The sequence below is a fragment of the Falco naumanni genome, chromosome Z (genome assembly GCF_017639655.2).
Source record: "Falco naumanni isolate bFalNau1 chromosome Z, bFalNau1.pat, whole genome shotgun sequence".
Lineage (NCBI taxonomy): Eukaryota > Metazoa > Chordata > Aves > Falconiformes > Falconidae > Falco > Falco naumanni.
This window is the reverse complement of record NC_054080.1, coordinates 76950249-76972962: the sequence shown is the minus strand read 5'-3', so window position 1 is coordinate 76972962 and position 22714 is coordinate 76950249. Positions and strand designations below refer to the sequence as shown.

Here is a 22714-nt window from a genome sequence, read left to right as displayed (position 1 = left end):
ACCCGCGCCGGCGTCGCCTGGCGGCTGCCGGGGCCCACCGGCGGGGCCGGCGCGCGGGGCAGAGGTGCATGCTGGGAGTCGTAGTGCCCCGAGCGCGGGCTGCGGCGGGCCGCGCTCCCGCGGAACTGCCGCTCCCGTCAGGCCGCCTCACGCCTCCCGCAGCCGGCTGTAGAACTACCGCTCCCGCCGCACCTCGGGGCGCAGCCGCGGCTACAGGGGGGGAGGAAGGACAAAAGGGGTATCCCCGCCGCCCCCTGCCCTGCACACACGCACACGCCATCATCGGTCTCGCCTGAGTACCCTGTCGTTGCCGGTGAGGGGAGCCTGGCGGGGCCCTGCGGAGGATGGAGGAGAAGCCCTCCGCCAGCATCAAACCCCACCTGGACAAGCTCACCCTGGGGGTCACGCGGATACTGGGTGAGTGGTGGTGTGCGAGAGCCCCTGGGCCTGGGGTTAGGGCTGGGGGTAGGGCGGTGGGTTTCACACGGTTGTCATGGAAACCCCCTCGGGGGCGGGAAAGGGCGCCTCCCTCAGCGCTCGGGGTGGTGGTCCTGGGGCGGCCCTGTAGGCCCCGGCCCCTGCCGGGGCTCCGAGGTCCCCCGCCCCGAGGCGCTTCAACAGCGGTGGGGCCGGGCCTGGCAGGGCTCGGCTCGGCTCGGCCGTGGCTGCCCCAGTCGGCCCCGCAGCCCAGAACCGCTGGGCAGCCCCAGGGCGTGAGGTGTGTGCAGCGCTGGGAATCACGGTGCTCCTGGCTGAACCCCAGTCACAGGGTTGTCACAGTTCCTCCTCTAGAATCACATAGCTGTGCTTCTTGTATGCACACACACACACAAAACCCCCGTTTCTACCATTTGAATCAATGGCAGAAATCCTGAATGTCTCGAATTAAGAGAGCCCTACATTTTCAAAAAATAAATCAAAGAGAAGGTGGTGTTTTATCCAAAAGCATGCATAACTCTTAAAATCTCTTGTAACGTAGGGTCAGCAGGTAGCATGCCCAATGGAAGCAGTTGAGCGTGGCACAGTGTTCTGTCAGAAGACTAATCTGTGAATCTGCTCAGGATCAGCTCCCCATAGTCGCCCTGCAGCTTATTCCCATACCATGGGAGTTTTCCCACAACACGCCCTGTTTGCCATCTCTGGTTTTTGCTCAGATCTTGAGCTTTCTTGCATCCCTGCAGTTCCCTTTGAAGTTCAGCAGAAGGGCAAGGCATTCAACATCTGAAAGTCAGGCTTCTCAGACAAAACTTTACTCATGTCAGTAGAATCACAAGAATTGGTGAAAGTATTTGCATCTCTCTGTCAGCAGCTTGGGTTATAGAACTGTCATATTTGTATGTCTGGAAAGCAATACATCTGTCCCAAGCCTTGCATACAACATTACGAATTGCAGTTCCAGAACTTCTTCCTATGAATTTTAAAGCCAAAAGTGACTGCTGTAGTTACCTCACCCAGCTGCTGTATTGCAGGACAGTGAGTTTCATCTGGTAACCTAGTATATGGCTAATTGTACATATTTGTGGATAGCTCTCAGACAAGATTAGAAGATCAGGCCAAAATTATTTCTGTGGGCTTCAGTTAAGACAGACTTTTGCCCTCAGTCTCTGTTCAGCATTCTCTTACTGACTTACTGGTTCTCTTCCTGGGTTGGGGGTTTTCTTTTGGGTTTTTAGTTTTTTGGTTTTCCAGTTGTGAGGTCAGGATAACATTAACTTTCTAGTCTGTGAGAGCATTAAAAATGTGAAACTACTGATAATCAACCATCATGGCAAATGCTTTTTTGAAATAACGATTTTTACAAATTACTAGTCCTGCCCTCATTTTTACCAGCCAGGCTCAGATGTATGAGATCTGCATGATGTTAACTATGTCCAAAAATAATGTTACCATATAAAATGTTTTGGGTAGGTGTGTTATTTGCACCAACAAGACATGGCAATGCAGGTTTTGCTCTGAAAGTCCTGTAATATCCCTTTCACGTGGAAGTTGTTTCCTGGTTTGTGTTTGGGTTTCTTTGTTTTTCTGTCTGTATCTCTGACAACTTGTGTTGTGCAGTATAGCAATGTGTACCCCAGTCCATTGCAGTGATGTTTTACTCTGGTTCTTTTCGCCATCTCTCCACTCCTTCTGGGAATTTTGCATATTTTTTCCCAGTGAAGTAGTCCAAAGCATGTAAATTATGCCACCATATTAATTAGAATTGCTGCACTAATTGGGTAACATTACCAATCTGTTCTTTCAAATAACTAAGAGTATCTCATTCAGAAAGATTCCTTACTTGGTAGTTTGCAGCACTAGAGTCTATCTTATTTTCAGTCTTCTTTTGGGAAGTCTCATGAAGCCAGCAGATTCTTTTCTGCCTACCATAATATAAAAGCAGGCTTTTAACTTGGTTGAGTTTGTGAAACATTTTTTCCAGGAGATACAAATGGTCGTGTAATGAAACTCAACATACTCTTTTAAAGCAAGAAAATTTTGCACATACAGTATATGGGAGCTTGAGGCGAAATTTTTGAAAAAGTTTACAAACAAATATTCATGGCACCATTTCAAAAACCCTCCTTTAAACAAATTCTGTATATGAGCGGGGGGTTGGGGGTGTGTGTCTTGAGGGTTTTTTTAGCTTGTAGTCTCTGTGGAAGTCCCTACAAGGTGGGAGGTTTCTCACAACCATTATGGAGGTTGTAATTTGGGGAAAAAAGAGAAGCATTTTTCCCCCTGCCAGCAAGATTCATTGTGCTGAAGTTCTGTGACTACTAGCAAATTCTAGAAAGGTTGATTGGCTCACAGCTAAATCTTAATGGGAGGTGTTAGCTGTTCTGCACTGCCTAGGGCAGGACCATACTTCACTATTTCCAGTTCTTATTGCATAAGAATGTAACTCTCCAGATGCTTTACAAAGATGCTGAGAGTTTATCCAACTTACAGTCAGTATTAGCATTACCATAAGGACTGATAAGGCTGTGATTTCCTGCTTCAGCTTTGTGTCACACCATTGCATCCATTATTTCTCATTAATACTGCAAAGCATTTTTGGAAGTTTCCAGATTAAATGTCCTAAAATTAGGACAGAGATTACTGTGATCCTGATTCAGGATAGTTAATACGGAGGAGTGACCTGAACTAGTTAAGCTTTATCCTGTAACTTTTGTCTAACCTGGGTAGCTTCTTTATTTCTTCCATCTAGAAGAAAAAGCAACCCATTGCCGACTTCTTTTCCTCATTAATGTTTAATGGAGCTCCTGTCCATACCCACACACATCTATTAAATGTGGTCTTCAGTTCACCCACAAGATATTTTTAATATAACATTCAGGCTTTTAAGATAGAATTTCTTTCTTTTGATCTTGGGTTTGGTTTAGACCTATTTAGAGTTCTCTCATTCCTAGATGGCTTCTTTGACTGATACAATATTTAATCTTCTGTCATCCCAGTCGAGCCATTGTGCGTGATGAATTAAACATCCCTGCTGTTTTCTTTGATCACAGAAATAACAATTACTCTGTTATTATAATCTCTTAACTTGTCATAAGGCTTGCATAGCTTAGATGGAAAAGACTGGTTAGGTCATTCATTTCACATACTTCTTTAGAAGTGAATACATATGGATGGCTTATATTTTAGAAAAAGACAGACACTTCTGCCTTGCAACCTCACCTATTGGAAGTGAAACTTTGCCAAACATAACTCTTCTGTATGTTGGGGCCCCACCTTGGCCAAAGGGATTACCTAAGTGAACTGCTATGATTATTTTTTTTCTGTCTTAAAGTTGGAGTTTGGTTTTCTGGTTGTTTTGTCTTTTAAATTGTCTGACAATGTACCTATCAGTATTTCCAATAAAGTGAAGTTTAGACTTCCTGAAGCAGAGTGAAGCACTTCCACCAACAGAACAGACAAGAACAACGCTACTGGTAGAATTAAAAAGTCCAGTGCTGGAGATAAAAACCAAACCAAAGCTTTCTCGTGCCTGCCTTTCCTGTCTAGTGCACTGTGTATGTTTTACCAGAAAGCGATTATAATATGTGTGACTGCTTTGGGAGACAATACTTTCATAGCACAGCCAGTCTTGAAAGCTCTGCATAGTGATCACTTCTATTCCACAACCCTGTGCTGGGCTTGCAGTTCCCACAACACCAAGTTAGTAGTCTTTCTGGACCTGATCCAAAGTGAATGAAGTCAGTGGGAAGTATTTCAGTTGGCTGTAGATGAAGTAAAATGTTGTAAAATAATAAGTGCAAGCAAGACTGTTCTGCCATTGCACACCTGCAAGGATAGCACCGTGTAGATTACTATCTTGCATTTATATAGAATTCTTTCCCATAAAATACTCAGATGAATTTTATAAATTATGAGCTCAGTGCTTGTAACAAATTCACGTGTGCCCAGCTGGGATTCCAGAGAACTTATGGTTGCTCATGCAGATCCCTTCAGCAGGATCAGATTCTGCTTCTGTTCAAACCCACTGAATCCAGTGTTGAAGTGTGCCTATCTTTGTGGAATACAGTTTGCAATTCACAGCAACACTGCACAACATTTTGTCTCAAGCTGAGAATATCCTACCCAACTGAAACCACGGGGTATGCTTATAAAGAAAGATTTGCTTCTCTTAGAGTTTGCCTGGGAATCCATGGTTGATTTTTCCATTAATCCTCTGCAAAAGATTAGACCTTGAATACAAAATGTGTGTATGTATGTATAACAAATATCAAAGGCTGACATGTTGTGCAGCATTACCCATCCTTATGCCAAGACATGCTGAGTACAGTTACAGACAAAAGAAAGTGACTGCTCAGTCACCAGCACAATGCTGGCAGTCATTAGTGCCTTTTCCCCAGCTGTCAGTAAGATTAACTTGCAAAATTGTCTGACTCACAGTGTTGGTCTCACCCGTGCCAGCTGTGAACTTGCTCCTCTTTTTCCTTTTAGAGACTTCTCCAGGAGTTGCTGAGGTGACGTTTGTGGAAAAGGAGCCAGCTGAACGCCACACAATCATTTCATGGGAGCAAGTGAGTATTTTTGTGGTAATACTGCAATGAGGTCTGTCTGAATGTACAACAGCCCATGGAGAATGTCAAATGCAATGGCTACTTTGCATTTGAGACAGCCTGTTAACAAGTTTAATACACAGTGGAGCCTAAACAGATATTGTTGGTTTTTTTTAATCAGGTATTACTCTGTATTTTAGGCTATCACATGTGCCTGATCTGTTAAAGAAACTTCCATCAGTGTAAGTGTATTCAGAATGACAGCTCTTAAGAAGAAATTACATAATTGTAGTAGGCAGCAACATTGGTGACTCAGTGGAGAACAAACACTGTTCTGACTCAGGTCTGAAACCATTTTCCAACTCCCTTTCAAACAAAATTAAGAAGCTTTTTAACCTTCACTCCACATTAGCTGACCTCACTGCATCAGACTGCATGACCAGAGGGTTCTTGAATACTGTCATGTGACTTTGGTGGGCAGAGATGGCATTTTTGGTACCCTTTTTGACTATATACATGTTTGTCAATCCTATGACCATGGGGGAATAGCTCCTTTCTAGGTATTGCTGATATGTAGGGAAGGGACAGTGGAAGCTGACTGGCCTTTGGAAAGGGGCATGTCAGAGGATGGTGCTGAGTGAATCATCCTCCCTCTGCTCCAGCCCTGGCTATGCCTTAACGCACATGCTCCCAGAGACTGCCCTTGTTGCTGCTGCATAAAATAACTTGCCCTTTGATCACACCTTGCCATGTACAGTTTTTCCTTAACAGTAAGGAAGAATATTGCATTAGGTTTTGTAACGGCCTATCTCAATTAGTGATATTTATCAAGAGTTTGTAAGTCCAGGTTAGAATGTATGTGATGTACACCTGTGTTATTTACTGAAACTTCTCAGCAGCTGTGGTCAGGCAGAAATGCCCGGTTTTTCAGGTTTGTGTGAACTTATTCCTGATTTCCTGTAGCTGTTGTTCAGGTGTCAAATAAACTGGGCTGGGAAGTCTGAGGCACCCTGACTGTGAGCCAGCTCAGGTCTGGGAGTGGCAGGGTGACACTCGCTCATTCTTCTGTTGAGTGGAGAGGACTGTTTCTCCTGAACAAGAGTATTGCTGTCATTTTCAGGTGCTGCTACTCCTCCAGATCTAATAGGGTTTCTTTCAAAACTGGGCTGTTCTTGTAAAGTCAGACTTTGAAATGCTGTAGCCAAGCATTTTGCTCCAAAGATGTCAAAACAGAACTTCAGCTCCCTCCCTACCCACTAATGGACTAAGTTAATTGTGGAAATAAATAGTGAAAGCTAAGTAGATACAGTTGAGCTGGACTGCTAATGGTGAAGGACTTCGCTATCTGTTTCTTGGGCTTTGGTTCCAGTTGGATTGACAAAACCTGAAATCTCTCTTCTTGAATTTCAAAGGTAACTATTTTCTTTTTCCTTATTTTTTTCTTGATCTTTGGGGATGAAGTCTGATATCTAGCACAGTCCACGCATTTGCAGTCTGTCCTACAGTGATGATTGAGTGCAAAGCACTCAGCATCTCACACAGCCCTTCCAGGATGAACTTGCACCTCAAACTCATTCTGCTTGAATTTGAATACAAGTTTGTATGTACCCAACGTTCACTTTTACCACAGGTGTGGATTTTTTTGGTAACCACTAGGTGGCAATACTTATGCACATAATCATTTCTAGTTGAAATTTTAACAAGACCTTGTCACAGTCTGTATTTTTAACTCCCTTCTACATCATGGCTTATAAAAGTATTTGCAGGGCTTTTTGTGTGATGTGGAGAAACCTGGCTAAACTGTTCCCAAAATTACGTTCTTTTTCCCAAAACACCCTCTTTTTTGTAGAGACTTACCAAATAAAAGCCCTATTCTTCAGAATTATTTTTTTTACTTTTCTTTTCTAGAAGCATTTTTTTCAATCATATTTCTGTTTTGCAATGGAAATGTACTTCTACTGAGAAAAAAAATCTATGGTGTTCAGAAACTCTTAAAAGAAAATCAACCTTTTTTTATGAATGGTTAAAATTATATGCATTTTCTTTTGCCTCCATCAGCTGTGTTTGTTCAATTGGGCTGTGCCCAGTTTGTGCTAGTTTTTAACTAGATGCTACAATGGAAGTTTTAAAATCTTAGATCAGCTTGTGAAACATCCATTAGCTGCCATGAGGCTTTGCAAGAGAAGGTGAGCTTCATGACAAGAGACAGTGCAGTAAGATAGTAGGAAGGCAGAAGAGTGGTTTTTTCAGGTTTTGGTGGGGTTTTTTTGTCCAAGGCTTTCTGTAGAGGCAGAAAGAGCTGTTAAGTTTTACACTTCAGGAAGCCAATCCTGAATATTTTATTGGAAATCAGCGCACTTGCAAAAATACTTAAGATATATGATTGTCTAGTGTTTACATGGGTAGCATCACTTCCCCCAAACTTTCAAGCAGTTCAAAATGTTACAATAAAAGCAGATTGCCTTTTCACCTTTCCTGATATTCTGACCTGCCAAGATGATATCTCTTCCCAAAGAAAGTTAGACAAGCAATAGAAGGCAGAGTAGAAACAAAGTTACCATGTCACTGGAATGCCAGCTGTAATAACTGCATATCACGCTATGAACCTGTTCCCACTCCTAAAATTGGGCAGGCAACTGGCCTGCTCCCCTCCATGTGCAGTTTTTAAAAGTAAGTGTTACCAGAGTGCTTCCCAGCAATGTTTTAGGGTATCTGCTATGACAACATCTGAACACATTTTCTTTTTTGCGTCAACCAGAAGGAAATAAGTCACATCATTGTTTTGGTTTTCAAAGAAAAGAAAACTGCATTCTGTCAGGGGTAGCTGGAGGTCCCAGAGCTCAGTACCACAGCAGGCCAAGGGATGGGAGGGAGTCATTTTGCCTGTTCCTCTGCTGGTTTGTTAGCAGTGTCTGAACTGCCGCTGGCTGGTTGTAGGTGGTCCCTGCCTATCACGTTGCTGGAGCTTTGATATTCTGCAAGTCTACATGGGAAATTTGTTGTTGTTCCTTATACACTTTCTCTACAAAGATGTGTTTTCCTCTAACAAATCCATAAAAGAGCCCTCAAGCACCCTGTTGCTTTTCTCTCTGAGGGGAGGACTGTCTCAGGCTACCGCACAATCTAGAAACTCTCTCTGAATGTGGATCTCAGTGGGTACTGTGGTGGTAGTTCCTGGCTGTTCTAGAAGTCTTCACAGAGTCATTTAGGTTTAAGTTGGAAAAGACCTTTGAGATCATCAGGTCCAACCGTTAACCCAGGAGTGCCATGCCCACCGCTAAACCATGTCACTAAGCATTGGATCTATCCATTTTTTAAATACTTCCAGGGATGGTGATTCCACCATCTCCCTGGGCAGCCTGTTCCAATGCTTCACCACCCTTCCAGTGAAGAAATTTTTCCTGATGTTCAGTCTAAACCTCCCCTGGCATTTTGACTCAAAAGTATGTATGCAGGCGTGTGCATCCACAAGGGTCCTTCTTGTCATCCTTCTTGTAACATCCTCCCTCAGCATTAGGCAAGCTGCCATTGATGATTCCCAGGAGCACTGGATCTGCCCATCTTGAACCTGTCTTGTGGCCCTGATGATGGGAGAGGTGGGGAAAGTGGATCCAGCAGAACCAGTGCATGAAAAAAGGTGCATTTCTTCAAGCTGCATAATAAAGGAGAGGCTGCAGGACTTTTGGGAGGTGGATAGTGTTTCTGAAACAGTGTTCCCCTCCTTTCTGATTTAAAAACTGGCTACACGATATCATCCACAAGACAATTGTCAAATCCTGTTCCCTGCAGCAGGGATCAATTATACTCCAGCCCAGCGCCTTTCAGGGCAGGAAGTCCATGTAAGGTGATCTCCTGGGATCCCTATCCCACCCACCCACCCCCAGATCAGATTTATAAAAGATGCAACAAGAATGTCTTATAGAACACAGAAACGTTACATTAATTAACATCTGCGATCACTGGCAGCTAGGGGCAGACCAGTCATGAAACAGCATGATGTTAGGGAGAGGGAAAGGTGGCTGCTGGTATGCTCTGCTACTTGGAAACCCTGAGAAATGACATAAATCCCTTCCTTCTCTCCCCAGAAGTTGGATAAAACTAATTCAGTTTTTTTTTAGAGAAGTCTCTAGAGCTGTATGTTTTCATTGCTGTCGATTTCTGTAGGACATTTGCTTGGGAGGCATTAACAGTGCTTTAAGTGAATTGCCATATGTCAGTGGTTTAGCTCTGGATCCAGTGCTGATCAGGTCTTGGCATCAAAACTACCCTGGTTCTAATATTCTGTATCCTCAATGGACTGTGCTTTCTTGGGAGACTATTTGGAGATATTACGGACAATAAACAAAAGAAATAGACCTCACACACCATATTGGGCACTTGGGATATTTTGTTTTATGAGCTGATGAGTATAACCATATGACTGGAGTGAAAACAGCTGCTTCTCAGGGCTGTGGTTAAGCCACTTCTGGCACATTATTAGGAATATTGTATTTTATGGAGCTGGAGATCACAGCCCTGGAAACTACCAGTTGAGGAGGGGGAGTACAGAGCTTGAGAAACCATTTTTAGTATATAGTAGTGGCTTGTTTCTCCAACTCTGCTGTTGGAAGACCACTGTTTTGACATCATAGGGTCATGTGGTTGACCATAATATAACAAATCAATCAATGCTTTCTTTCAGATGGGAGAGGTGGGTATTAGCAAAGCTCTCTGTATAGACATCTTTTCCTGTAGACCCCAGATGTCCTCTGGTACAGCATTTTCCACCCATACATTTTGCAGCATCATTTGGGAAGTCACGCAAAGGGATATGGTTAGGAGAATTCTAAGATAGAGTGGGGAGGGCAGCTGTCTGGAGAAACACGCACATGTTAATCTCCCCATACAGAAAAGGAGGATTCAGAGCAGAAGGCCTGTCCAGATGTACTTTCTCCTTATCTTAATCAGCTATGCTTGTTAAATTGGTATGTGCCTGATTTGTGGTAGCATTTGACTGGATGCTATGGTGGAAGTTTTAAAATCTTATATTTTGTCATGCCAGCAGATCTGGTTCTCCTGCTTAAAGGAGAACACCTACTGAAGTCAAGACAGCTGTTCGCATATGTATTTTTACAGTTGGGGCAGGTTAGTTAAAATCAGGGGGTTTTAAATGAACTGAAAGTGTTGTGTAAATATTGTACTCTTCTGAGGCTTTGTAGCAGGTCTGTTGTATTTTCTTTCTTCATAGTTTTAAACCTTGTGACTGTGCTTATAGCTACAGCTTAAAATTGGAAGTGGTGAAAGTGCAGCATGAAATTATAAATATTTAGGACTAAGAAGAACCCACAGAAGAAGGTGTGTTTGTTAAAGGCATTTGAAGAACTTCAGATATGTCCATGTGGTTTAGTAATCTCCTGAAATGTACCACCAGGGTCTCAGCCATCAACAGTCTTTTATCAAAGGACGATAAGTTCTTCTCAAAACAACGTTTCTGCAGTATCAGATTCTCTGCTTTAGTACTTTTTGCCTGTGAAGACTTTCCCTACCTGGATTAGGAAAGCACTGTGCTAGCGACCAGGCTGCTGACAGGGCAAGTAAAATGACCTGCCCTATTGCAAGCTGCAAAGCCTTTAATGTCTGGGTCTCCTCAGTAACACTCTGTCAGCATAAATGGGTATACTTAGAAAGTAAGTTTAACACACAAGAGTGAAGGTTGTGGGTGGGCTAGAGGCTCCTGCACAGTGTATACACCATAGTTGAGGGGACAGTGACTGTAACAATTCAAAGAAAGTGTCCATGAATAAGGCTTTAACAGGCAGAAGGGCTGCCCTGATCCTAGGGAAGGGAGGGGATGTGGACAGGAGACCAGCACCTTTCCTTGCTTGTGCTGGTGACCAGAGGTCAGCATTGCAGCTGGATGCACAGCTGGCAGGTAGCTCATGCTGGATAGATGCATTTAGGCAACATCAGGGCAGATAGCACAAGTTGCAGACACGGAGGAGAACCTGATCAGGTTCTGTTGAGACGTTATAAATTGATGCTCCAAGTAAAGCAGAGCTACAGGAACTGCATGTGCGTGTTTCTTTTCCTTAGCTACTGGTTACCAGAATATTCTTGCTTTATTTTATGAAACTTTGAACATTACATTTTCTAGTAGTGTAGGGAAGTAGTCCCAGCAAAGGCACAATTATGGAAAACTATTAATATCTGACTCTGAGGCCTAGCTGTGGATAACATCTTGATCTGTGGCAGGGTAAGCCTATAGGAGGGACAGCATACTGACCTATGAATGTTCTTAAGGTTTGTAATTCTGTCTTTTCTGGCTTTGGGTGTCAAACTGCACAAAGAGCAGGCCATGTCCAACAGCATGTCTTTAAAACTGGCTGAATGGAAGAAATACACCTGTTTTAGAAAAGGCTGCAAATACTGTCACAAAAGTACTTGATTTATCAGACATACTATGTTGCAATTCTCACAGTATTTGTCCATTTTCCCTGTAAAATATAATTCCCAGGGTCCTGTGATTATAAACAGGTCTCAGATCAACATTTTAAAGAAGATGTCTATCCTTCTGGTTTAATGACAAAGAATGACCCTCAAAGGGTTTATTTGTCTTTGTTCCCAAGCTGATTTAAAGGCACATGAAGCTGAAAAGAGAGAATGACCACAAGTTGCAGCTTGGAGGTTCAGACTGCAATTAGGAACACTTTTTCACAAGGAAGGTGGTGCAGGCCTTGGACAAGCAATCTGGATTGTGGAACCTGCATCACAGGAGACCATCTGATACTTTTTGTTTGTTTGTTTTGAGATCTGATTCTTTTTGATTCTTGAGTTTGGTGATACTTTAAATGCAAATTCACTTCAATGTTTCTCAATCTTTCTCTAAACCGATTACAAACAGAACAACAGTTAACTCCTTTAGTCATGTGTGTTGGTTGTCTTCTTAAAACTGACAGGCTTCTGTACTTTTTTATTTTGTGTTCTTGACACAATAGGAACAGAGGGTCACTGGTCTGCAGCCAGTCCTGTCACCGCGAGCCTGTAGTGCTTTGGGCTTCTTGTTCTGAGAATTAAGCTTTATCTTTCATTCTCATATTTGTGGCACAGCTGAAGAGTCTAAGCTAAGAAAGGCTCCTTTCACAACCAAGATAAGAATAGGAGAAGGGTCCTGGTTCTTAAAAGTACTTTCACCAGCTCACTGGAGCAGCTTTTTCACTGTTGCCTCAGAAGGAAGCAGGACTAAGAGCCCCAGCCAGCACTGAAGTTTGGTGGCATGAAGGCAGACCAGCAGGCTTGTGAGACTGGCTCTATGTGTGTTTGCACGCATACTGTTTAAGTGAAACATCAAACCTGCTTAATTATTTGCAACTCTTTATATGCTTCTCTCACCTACTTGGAACTGAAATCCCACAAAAGAAGGGAATCCTTGTGTTAGTATTATACATGCTTTAGTGGAACAGGTAGATTTAGCCTGATTTCAATTAAAGCAAAACTCTACCTTTGTAAGCCATATCTATAAAAAAGCTGATTATTTTTATGTATGTGATCTTGGAGTGGCTATTAGTATCAAAGGATGATATGTCATCTCAGTTGGGGAGCAACCTTGTAAAAATCTTGTGATGACTGATTGCTCATTGTGAAATTTTCCCGAGTCATCTTTATTAATATAGTAGCACAGACTCAAGAAATAGGCATTTTTTCCTCAAAGTTTTGGGACAAAATATTTGAGCTGATTTGAATCATCTTGGACTTGAGCAAAACATTTGGTAGCAAATATTTCTGTACTAATATTTAGTTGTTATTTGGGTTTGAGACACATTCGGCATTTTCTCATAACACTTTGATCGTGAATTGCAGAAAAACTCCTGCGTATTACCAGAAGATTTAAAGAACTTCTATCTGATGACGGATGGCTTCCAGATGACCTGGAGCGTGAAGACCGATGGTGAGTCCAGGTATCCCTCTCCACCAGTACCCTTATTTCATTGCAGCTAGTCTTTCCTTTGGAGAATCTCTGTAATTTCAAACTTACTTTCTGCATAGTCGATACAATTCTGTCAGCATCCTGCATTAGTCTGAGCAAAAGCATGTGCAGCACTTCATTTTGAAAGACAAATTAGCATGATTCTTGCACTCACAGAAAAATGAAGTGGTTTGTTTCTGCTAGGCAGCTTGATCAGTGACTACAGAAAAGTGACCTCTCAATTAATAAGTGAGTGTAGTTCTGCATGGGATTGTAGACTGTTTTAGAGATGTCGTGGTGAGGAAAGAAATATGACTGCGCATCAGAGGTCCCTTCTTGATGCAACAGGGCAAAGACTATTGCTTGCATCTGCTGGACTTTTACAGAAGAGACATGTACGCTGAACAGTGCCTAGAAACCAAACAAGTCTTTGTGACATAAATACCATTTTGTAGTACACTAGCCATCTGTTGACACTCATGTTTAGGTATGTAGTTTAAGTCTTGTTTATAGACTCCCTCTGTAGTTCATGGAAAAGCAGCTCTAGCCCATTATACTATCATAAAGCAGTAGGAAGAGTCACCCTCTAATAATTCCTCTTTCTCATTAAAAAGCCTGTGTACATTCTGGACCCTGGACTCTGCTTTACACAAGCTAAAGTCCAGAGTCAGTTAAACTGGAGTCAGTGGTGGAAGTGAGAACAGGACTGAGCTTTATTGTCCATCCTTGTTTGGCAAGGATCAGGCACTGCACTGGAGACACTGCAGCTGTTACCCTGGCTCTCGCTGTCAGCTAAGGTTGTCAAATTGAGCTGTGGATACTGCTTACTTCTGGAGATGGTGTTAAATACAGTTTTCCTCAGGAAGCAAAATTTCATTTCAGAGACAGTTGACATCAGGGCTTTAGCACCTGCCCTGAGTCCCATCATGTTTCAAGTGGGATTTAGAGTGTTGTGACCTCTGAAGAGTCTTGTTTTCAGGGCACACAAGTGCACAGAGACCAAGGCAGCATGTGCAACTGTCTTGTTTGAGCAAGCATCCAGTAGTGTCTTCTGAAACCATTCACACTGGCACATGGCTGAGCAGGATGCTGGTTGACTTGATGTCCGGTAACAGGAGTAGTACTCAGAAGGAGAGACAAGTGTCAAGTCCTCAAGCATTCATTCAGGAACACCCACATGTTGACACAGTGATAAAGTCTTGTGTTGGAGCAGGAACCCAGAGGATGCACCCTGTGCAGGTATATGGGATGGAAAGAGGACAAGCTGCCCAATAAGCTCTGTGTGGGTGGGGTGGTTTCTGGTAGGAGAGGCAGCAGCAGGGAAAACAAGTTTTGAGGAGGTGGCTGTAGCTAGCCAGGATTTTTAATAGCCAGTTTCACAGGAGTGGACTAACAGCTGTAGCACAGGCTTAGCCAGCAGTGTAATTTTCACACCTGCACAGCAGTGAGATGGTGTTGTATCACCTGTAAGTGTGGTGCTGTGTTTGAAAAAGCCTAATTTTTGCTCCTGTAGAACCTGACTTCATTAAGTGTCCAGGCCTGCTAGGTATACCCATCTGTTCTCTCCCTCTGTGTTTTAGAAGAGGTTGAGTTCATGTGTGGAGGAAAAGAATGCTTTCCTGACACTGCATGTGATTAATGATCATCTTATTGCAGATACCCCAATGCCCCTGGGCTCCATGGTGATTAATAGTGTCTCAAAGCTATGTCGGCTTGGGGGTTCGTCTATGTACACTCTGCCTAATGCACCAACTCTTGCTGACCTGGAAGATGACACAGATGAGGAAGGTAAGGTCCTGTTAACAGGGTAGAAAGTGTACTCTGTCTCATCCCTTTTGCACTGTTAGGGTAATGTTAGGCTATAGCACATGGATATAGCAACAGAAAAGGTCACTCCAACTGGATGGGTTTTCTTTGTCTCCTGGGCTGGATCTACTACATGTCCTATTAGTCCCCTGCAGCCTTGAGAGGTAGACCTTTATGCTGTGAATCTTATGGGGGTTGTTAATGTTGCCAGTTACTAGTATTATTTGCATCCTCTTTTGACAGCCTGATAGTCCTTCTGTTCTGCCTTTTCCCTATTTAAATTTTTAACTGAGGCTTCCTCCAGTGATTCACCTTCTAAAGTCTTTGTGTGTTTATGGTGTTACATGAAACAAAGATAACAAGTTTTATCTTGGTAGTGAAAAGGCAGTTGCATATGCTCTTCAGAATTGGAAAAGTAACTCTGGTAAATACATGTAAGTGTGAGGTGACACTGGAAAATGTGTGTTTCCAGATTGCCTAAAAATGCTGGGCATCCTGCAGTTTGGAGAGAAAAAGAAGAAAAAAACCCACTTCTCAGAGCTTTTACAGTCTAACAAGTCAGAAAAATTAAGGAGATAAGAACAGACCTAGATGTCATGCTGACTGCTTAAAAAATAACTATTTGATTTCAATCTTATCTCTGAATCTCTATAGCTCTTGTAGCTTCTAAACACAGCTGGAAGTTTCTTTTTGTACATTCCAGCTTGGCTGCAGTCCTGATCTTCTTCTAGCCATTGTAATGAAATGGACCAAAATCTGCTTCCATTTAGCCACTCATACCTCCACTGATGCACTAGTAAGGTACAAGGAGAAAAATTTACATCCCCACAAGAATTATCATCCTGACTTTCAGGGAAAATTCTTCTGAACAATACAGCTTCTATGGCCATCTTCTTCCCCAGCACCTTTACAATTTAAAATGATATTCTGGAAGAACTTGCAGCTACAATCCTGAAATGGTCCTGTCGAAATGTGTGGTGGTTGTGGGTCACAAGTGTGAGTCAGACCACATAACTGTTGAGAAGGACGCTGATGTCGCTGGAATGTATGAAGAAATGTGTATTTCTCCAAGTTCATTGAAGTCTTCTGCCAAGAGAAAAAGAATAAACTGTTCTCGCCATCCTCCTTAGGGAAAAAAGAAAGTAGGGCAAAAAAGGGATGGGGATAGAACAGAACTAATGGGCTTCAGTTGCTGCAAGGAAGATTCAGGATCCACATGAGGCAAACTTCTAAGTGGTAACAGTGGATATGGGTTGACTGCTTGGAGAATGTGGCATCTCCAACACTGGAGGACTTTAAGAGAAAATAAGACAAACGCCTCTCAGGAGTGACATCTGTAAAGCTGATCTTGCTTTACACCACGGAGGAACTAGAGGGTAGCTTGATGTCTTTTTTTCAGCCATCTGATTTTGACTCTGGTTTGTTTTCCTACTGGAGATAAAAATTTTTCTCACTTTTTTTTTTTTCAAGACAGAGAACTTAATCCTTTCCAAGAAGTATAAATATGTTTGACTTATTTCTTCCTCAGCTGATTTTTTAATAAATATCAACTAGATTCACCCTTTTCAGCTCAGTGACAGTCAGTTTTCCAAACACATTTCACGAAGATTTTTTTCTGCTTTCAGGTAATGGAGACAAACTGGAGAAACCACACTTTGATTCTCGTAGTCTTATCTTTGAATTAGACCCATGCAATGGGAATGGCAAAGTTTGTCTTGTTTATAAGCACGCTAAACCAGGTAAGACTGAAAAGAGCAAAGTTAACCATCTCTTGTGGATTGTCTGGAGACCACGTTTATACACTTATCTTATGTTTCTGATCTTCTTTGCAATTTTTAGATGAACATTTAGTGGGATGTCCTGTCTCCACTGAAGTCAGGGGCTAAACCTTACAGAGACTTAACTAGAGCTAACATTTTCCTTCCTTTTAATGTTGGAGTCAGAGTTATAACTTAAGATTTCTGCATGCACAGAAACAGGAAAGCATTTACATATGACCTACATACAATCATGTTGAAATAATACAGAGCTAGAGCTCAGCCACTAACATAGCTGTGGTTACTTGCATGTCTTGAAACAGTTCCCTTACATTTCGATGAGAAAGGCTGTAACCTCTTAGAAGCAAAGGGTAGATGGTAAAAAAGGTCCATAGCTGGTTGAGACAGACTTATACTAGTTCTTCCACGTTGTGTGTGGATGCATAGCCTCCAAATGCTAACTAGGTCAAAATTAGGCCGTAAGGGTTGAACAGGAGAGTGAAAGATGTGAGCCGAGCTGTTTCTTCTGACAGCTACACAGAAAGCTGTTTTCATCGGGGATTAGTGAAACACTCAAGTCACTTGTGAAGGAGTTGTCATCTGACACAGTGCACAGGTCACTGGGCATATGTTTATACATGTATGTTCACTGTGGGGGGTGTGCAGTTGTGATATACCTATTCTTAATAAAACTATTTGGTTTGTGTCTTTCGTTGGGAAAGACACTCTTGTGTCTTTCATTGGGTGTGACTACAACTTCCAGGACAGAAGCATTTTACTTGTCCTCTTGCCTTCCAGTGTTAGTGATTTCAACACATGCCATGGATAACCTGGACAAGGGGAAGGAGCATTGTTTACAAGTGTTGATGTCAACACAGAGGGCAGTGTGTTTAATTGACAGTGTTCAGCATCTCAATTTCCCAAGTAAAATCACTGCTTGTTATGCTATGAAAGGTGTTGCCACCACAGAAATATTTGATTGCTGTGGAAAGATTTTGCAAAATGTGTTTTTGTTGGCAGCAAACGCTCCCATGACTTCCAGACTCTGGACTCTATTCAGTAATCCAGATGACTGACAATTGAGTTAGTTGCTTTTTACTTTGTGGGGTAGATAAATGTTTGCCATAATTGTACTTTGAGCTTACGAAGTTGTTGATGTCCAAGCATGTTCCATGTAGTGTATCAGTACCAAATTGGGAAAGTATAGCATTGCATCCATTTTACAGTAGGGAGAGTGAGTATAATGGCTGTTACACAAGTATTTTTAGTAAGGCTGGGAGCAGAATCAAGTGCTTTTCAGTCCCTATGCTCTTAACCACTAAAACCACATTGCCTCTAGATAATCATCTATGTTAGTCAGGGATGCTGCGTTTTTGAAGCTGTGGCCTTTGTTAATAAGTATGTTGTGTCTCCCATCTGATGATGGCCAAGGATTGATCTGATCACTCAAAGCAACAGTGTAATTTGTGTTTGTTTTGTTCTAGTTGTCTCCCCAGACACAGAGATATGGTTCCTGGACAGAGCTCTGTATTGGCATTTCCTCACCAAAACCTTCACAGCCTACTATCGCCTGCTCATTACCCACCTGGGTCTCCCACAGTGGCAGTATGCCTTCACCAGCTATGGGGTCAGCCCGCAGGCCAAGGTAGGACAGCAGGATCCAGTTTGTCAGTATATTTTGCATGAGCATAGGCATCTTCCTACCTTTTGACAGGTGGTCTGCAGGCTTAGGTGTAAGCCTAAGTAAGCCATGGAAGGAGCTATGAGTCTTTTGCCTATAGCATGGCTAACTTGTTTGTTTGTGTTAGTGAATTCACTAACATTGTGTTAACCTTGCTTTTCTTACCCAAGCTGGGCTCTGCCTTTGACCTCTAATAGCAGGTCTTTGTTTTCTTGACTCTAAAGTAAACCTCCATTTCTCTGACTGCTGGCAAGTGAGGAGACGTAAAGCCATTCATCCCCATAGCTATGTAAGGTTTATCTAGATCAGTTTTCTGAGCACAGCACTGAACAAGAGCCTACTGTTCCCTGGGTGGAAGTGAAAGTCCAGGTACTGATTAGACAGAAGCCCAGGGGAAGATAATAAGTTTGAGCCTTGCAAAAAATATTTATTTCTTTGCATCCTCCTCAGTCATGAAGGGATGCCTTGATAAAAATGGTGCCCAAAAAGGGGCAATTTCAATGCCAGCAGTCCTAGAAGGAGAGCTCCAGGTACAGCTTTGTGACCATTCCAGCCCGTTAATAGTAAAACTGCTATTCTGCTCTGCCAGAACCTTGCTATTAGAAGCTCCTGCCATTCCTCTGTGTTCTACAGGGCCTTCAGCCCTAACCCTGCTTCCACAGGTCAGGGAAAGGATCTGACAGTACTACTGAACCCAGCACGTAAGCCTATGCAACGTCTGTGTATGTTGGCAAGGCCTGGGGGTCTCAGTGGGTGTCTGCACTTCACCTAGATGAGACAGCTGTCTTACCAGCATGGCATTCCTTGGCCCTGCCTCAGCCCTATGCGTACATCAGAACTACTCGCTAAAATCACTGCTGATTTCCCATCCATCAGTGGGCAGCAGAACTTGTTTCTTTGTATTTCTGGTACCTTCCCTGCTATACTGTACTCTGCTTCATCAGTCAAGGCTCTGTACATGGTACTCTAGCATATGCCTGTGCTCTGCCTTTCTGTAACTTTCCTCCTGGAATATTTTATTATGTTTAGTATATTCACAAACCTTAGTGAAATCATTCCTGTATTCCCTGATCACTTGCAGCCTCTGTTAGTTAAAATCCTCTTTGTATGTTAACCATTATAATTTTTAAGAGTCTTCAAGGGTGGTATATTAAAGCTGTTTTCCATTAAGCAGTGCACAAATAGATTGCCATCTGCATTTTGGTATTGATCTGTTTATCTTGTTCAACACTTTGCTCATGACTTCAGTGGCATTTGTAACACCATAACCCTTACAGATTTATTTCCTGACTTTGTCAATGGAAAAATTATAGGAAAAACACTTAAGAGATGAGAACTGCAGTGTGTAACATTGTGGTGACATCTGGGAATGAAAAAAAATCATGGTCACTTCTAGATGTAAAATCAGGCTGAAGAGAAACAAACACAAAATCCTTTGTGTAAAGTGTTTAAAAAACTGCAGTATTTTATGTGTGAAGAGAAGCTATATTTTGAGAAGTTCAGTTAGTTTGGTTTCAATTTATAAGCACATTTAAATTCCAAGTTTTTTTTAATCTTTTCTGCTTCTCTGAATCTAAATAAATGTGGTTTAGTTTCATCCCCTCCTTCTGCTTTTCCTCCTGTGGTTTAAATCAGCAGTTGTTCCTGATAGGAGTTGCACTGCAGGAAAGGTAGTGTTAGGTTTGTGTCTGGTTCTCCTCTTCTCTGCCTGGAATGTGGGGCAGTCCCAGGGCTGTAGCTATAGCTGAGCCTTGCGTATCCTTATCACAAGCACTCTTCAAAGTCCTGTAAACTGCAAACTGGTAAGTGGTGTATGATTAAAATCAAGTCTCAGGGATGAGGGGGAACAAGGTGGACATGTCTAATTGCAGTTTGTTTTTAACCTCTTCCTTCCCCACCATACTGCCTTTCAGCAATGGTTTAACATGTATAAACCCATAACCATCAACACAGCTCTCCTTTCTGAAGAAGCTGATTCCTTTGTGAACAAGCTGGACCCCAATAAGGTATTTAAAAGCAAGAACAAAACAGCAGTGATGAAAAAGAAACCACCCTCCCAGCCAGCAGGCTCCCAAAAGAGTCACACAAGCATGACCTCCACCAAGACATCCTCCCTAGCTGGAAATTCTTCAAGGAAGTGACCCGAGATCTGACCCTGGACAGCATTTGCAATAAGCTTTGGTGTTCTCTGATGCAGAGTCTCAGTGGTTCAGACCAAGTTCCTTGTGCGTGAAGATGTGCCCATGGAAAACATATTGCAGCATTTGCATGAAATATAGCCATGATGTACTTTGACATGGGAGGGATGTAGTTACTGGACACTGAGAAAAAACTTGATACAATTATTTTATTCCCTTCTACTACTTGCAGCATGTTCTTTTCAGAGGGCATGAAGAAGCCCTTGATATCACAGCTCTATAGGGAACTTTTTTCCTGTGCAACTGCAGCAGTGAAATGAAAGCAAATGTAATTCACCGTTACTTTAATAGACGCTTGCTGAAATACAGTGTGAAGATTTTTCTGCCATCTCCTTTGAAAGAAACCTGTCCTGACCTTGCATGCTCTGGGAGCAGGCAGGAACCCGCTGAACAAAGAAATATCCTCTGCTTCAGACAGAATCAAACTCTGCACTTCCCTGTGCTCCTTCCAACTTCTGCTCTGAGATTCATGTTACAAAGAGACCTGGGGTTCCATGCCTCTGCATTGACCTAATCGCTTGCTCTACAGCTCAGACCACTTTTTGGCCTTTGTGCAGTATCTTCTCAGATAGTGATGTCTGTGTGATCTCCTTCCCAATAAACCTGAAGACAGCCAGAAGGTGCAAGATCCCTCATTGCCTCTGCTTTCTCTTCTTGTGGGAACTGCTAAGGCAGGGTGTGTCAGTGGTGTTAAGAATCCTGTTAGCCAGGAGGACATGTTAGTTTGTCACACATACATTTGCAAAGTTAACCATTCAAACATCCTTCTCAATTGGGCACTATTTGACAAGAGGCCACTGAGATACTGTACACTTTGAAGCCCCTGATGCTCTTTTCTGTACTGTAAGTTTTCAGATTAGAACTGCACTTTAGTCTGCCCACTGCTGAGTTTCAGTTCATCTGATTATTTCCTGTGCCATTCTGTCATCTTAGATGTGCTGGAAACACGTGGTAGCGACCAACTCATTTTGTGTCTAAGCAGGGAAATCAAAGTCACCGTCTTCAAATGAACATTGATTATTTAAATAGCATCATCTTTTATTTATGAAACAGTCACATAATTACATAAGACAAACCTACCTCACAGGGATGTTGTGAGGCTTTCACGAGTATTTGTGTGGCCTTCAGAAAGAGAAAGCCACCCTCTAAGTGCTTAATAGTATTTTAATAAATATGTTTTTAATAAATATGTTAATATCTTCCTCCAGAGTGATTGGGTATTTGAAAATGCTTTTGGGGAGCAAATGCACAAGGAAGTATGGTAAGAGCAGGGTGCAGGCTGGATTGTTTGGATGGGTTTTTTTTTGACACAGTGAAGAATCTCTGAGAAGGAATGGGTTACAGTGTCTTAGCTAATTCCATCTTGAACTACTTTGAAATTCCCAGTTTAGTTCACATAGACCAGAGGACTCAGTTGTGTGACATTTGTTCCACTTCTGTCCTGTGCTCACAGTTCAAAATCCCTGCAGCCATCAGGGTCCACCCTCAAATGCAGTTGCTGTATTGCCTGGCAGCTGCCCTCTGCCACCCGCAAATGAAAGAAAATCCTCCAATGCTTTCCAGCCCTCTTAAACCAATGTGTGTTGTGTGTGGGGCAATGATCTGCTGTAGCTGCTCTACTAATGTAAGGTCAACTCTAATGAGGAAACAGAGATGTCAGTACCTACCACCCCACCTGATAGCACAGTAGTACATCAGTAATCCTTTTAATAGTGACATGTGAATGATCATTACAGCCAGTAAATGCCATTTTCTGGGATTTTGCGCAGTAGTGATGTTCTGCCACTTCCTGCTCTGGGAGATCGCTGTGTTGTGTATTCATGGTATCCAGCCCTGGGACCGCAGTCACATAATTGACATGTGCCATGCTTGCTTAAGCACTTTCTGGAAAGTTAAGACTGTTGTTACCCCCCTGGGAACAGGCACCTTCTGATACTGTTCTACTTTTAATCTGATGATACCTTAAAACTTCTCAGGCTGTTGCAGGCCCACTTCCTCATTCAGATGGAGGTGGTGGAATTGCTGCAGGAGCAGGGCAGCATCTTCCTCCATTTCTTATGCATTGAGTGGTAAAAAGGATTGGGTTCTTTTTGTTTGAGCATTTGGGGATACGGCCACAGAAGCTGTCTGAATCTTTCATATGGTGGTAGTCAGTAACATACATGGTTCCATGAAAGCAGCATGTTCCAACAGAGCTGTGTCAGGATTCAGGAGACCCTGTAGTTTACTAATTTTTTGGTGCTTCCTGAATGTTCAGATCAAAAAGCAAAAAACAAAACCAAGCATGGGGAAAAAAATAACAATCAGGTTCTGGTTTCTATTTCAGACTGTGCTTGCTCTTTTCT

General features: G+C 42.6%; 1 protein-coding gene across 2 annotated transcripts; it reads left to right on the top strand.

Moving 5' to 3' along the window:
• The first annotated feature begins 94 nt into the window (after positions 1-94).
• On the top strand, positions 95-21556 carry TPGS2 (tubulin polyglutamylase complex subunit 2). Of its 2 annotated transcripts, none has more exons than XM_040580410.1 (7): positions 95-417; positions 4927-5006; positions 12822-12909; positions 14584-14715; positions 16359-16472; positions 17975-18135; positions 20085-21556. In XM_040580410.1, exons 1-7 carry the CDS (start codon positions 345-347, stop codon positions 20310-20312), a joined length of 876 nt encoding a protein of 291 aa, XP_040436344.1. In that variant the 5' UTR covers positions 95-344; the 3' UTR covers positions 20313-21556. The 2 variants fall into 2 exon arrangements, with proteins under 2 accessions (XP_040436344.1, XP_040436345.1); XM_040580411.1 differs by having other exon boundaries at positions 20125-20266.
• The last annotated feature ends 1158 nt before the right edge of the window (positions 21557-22714 follow it).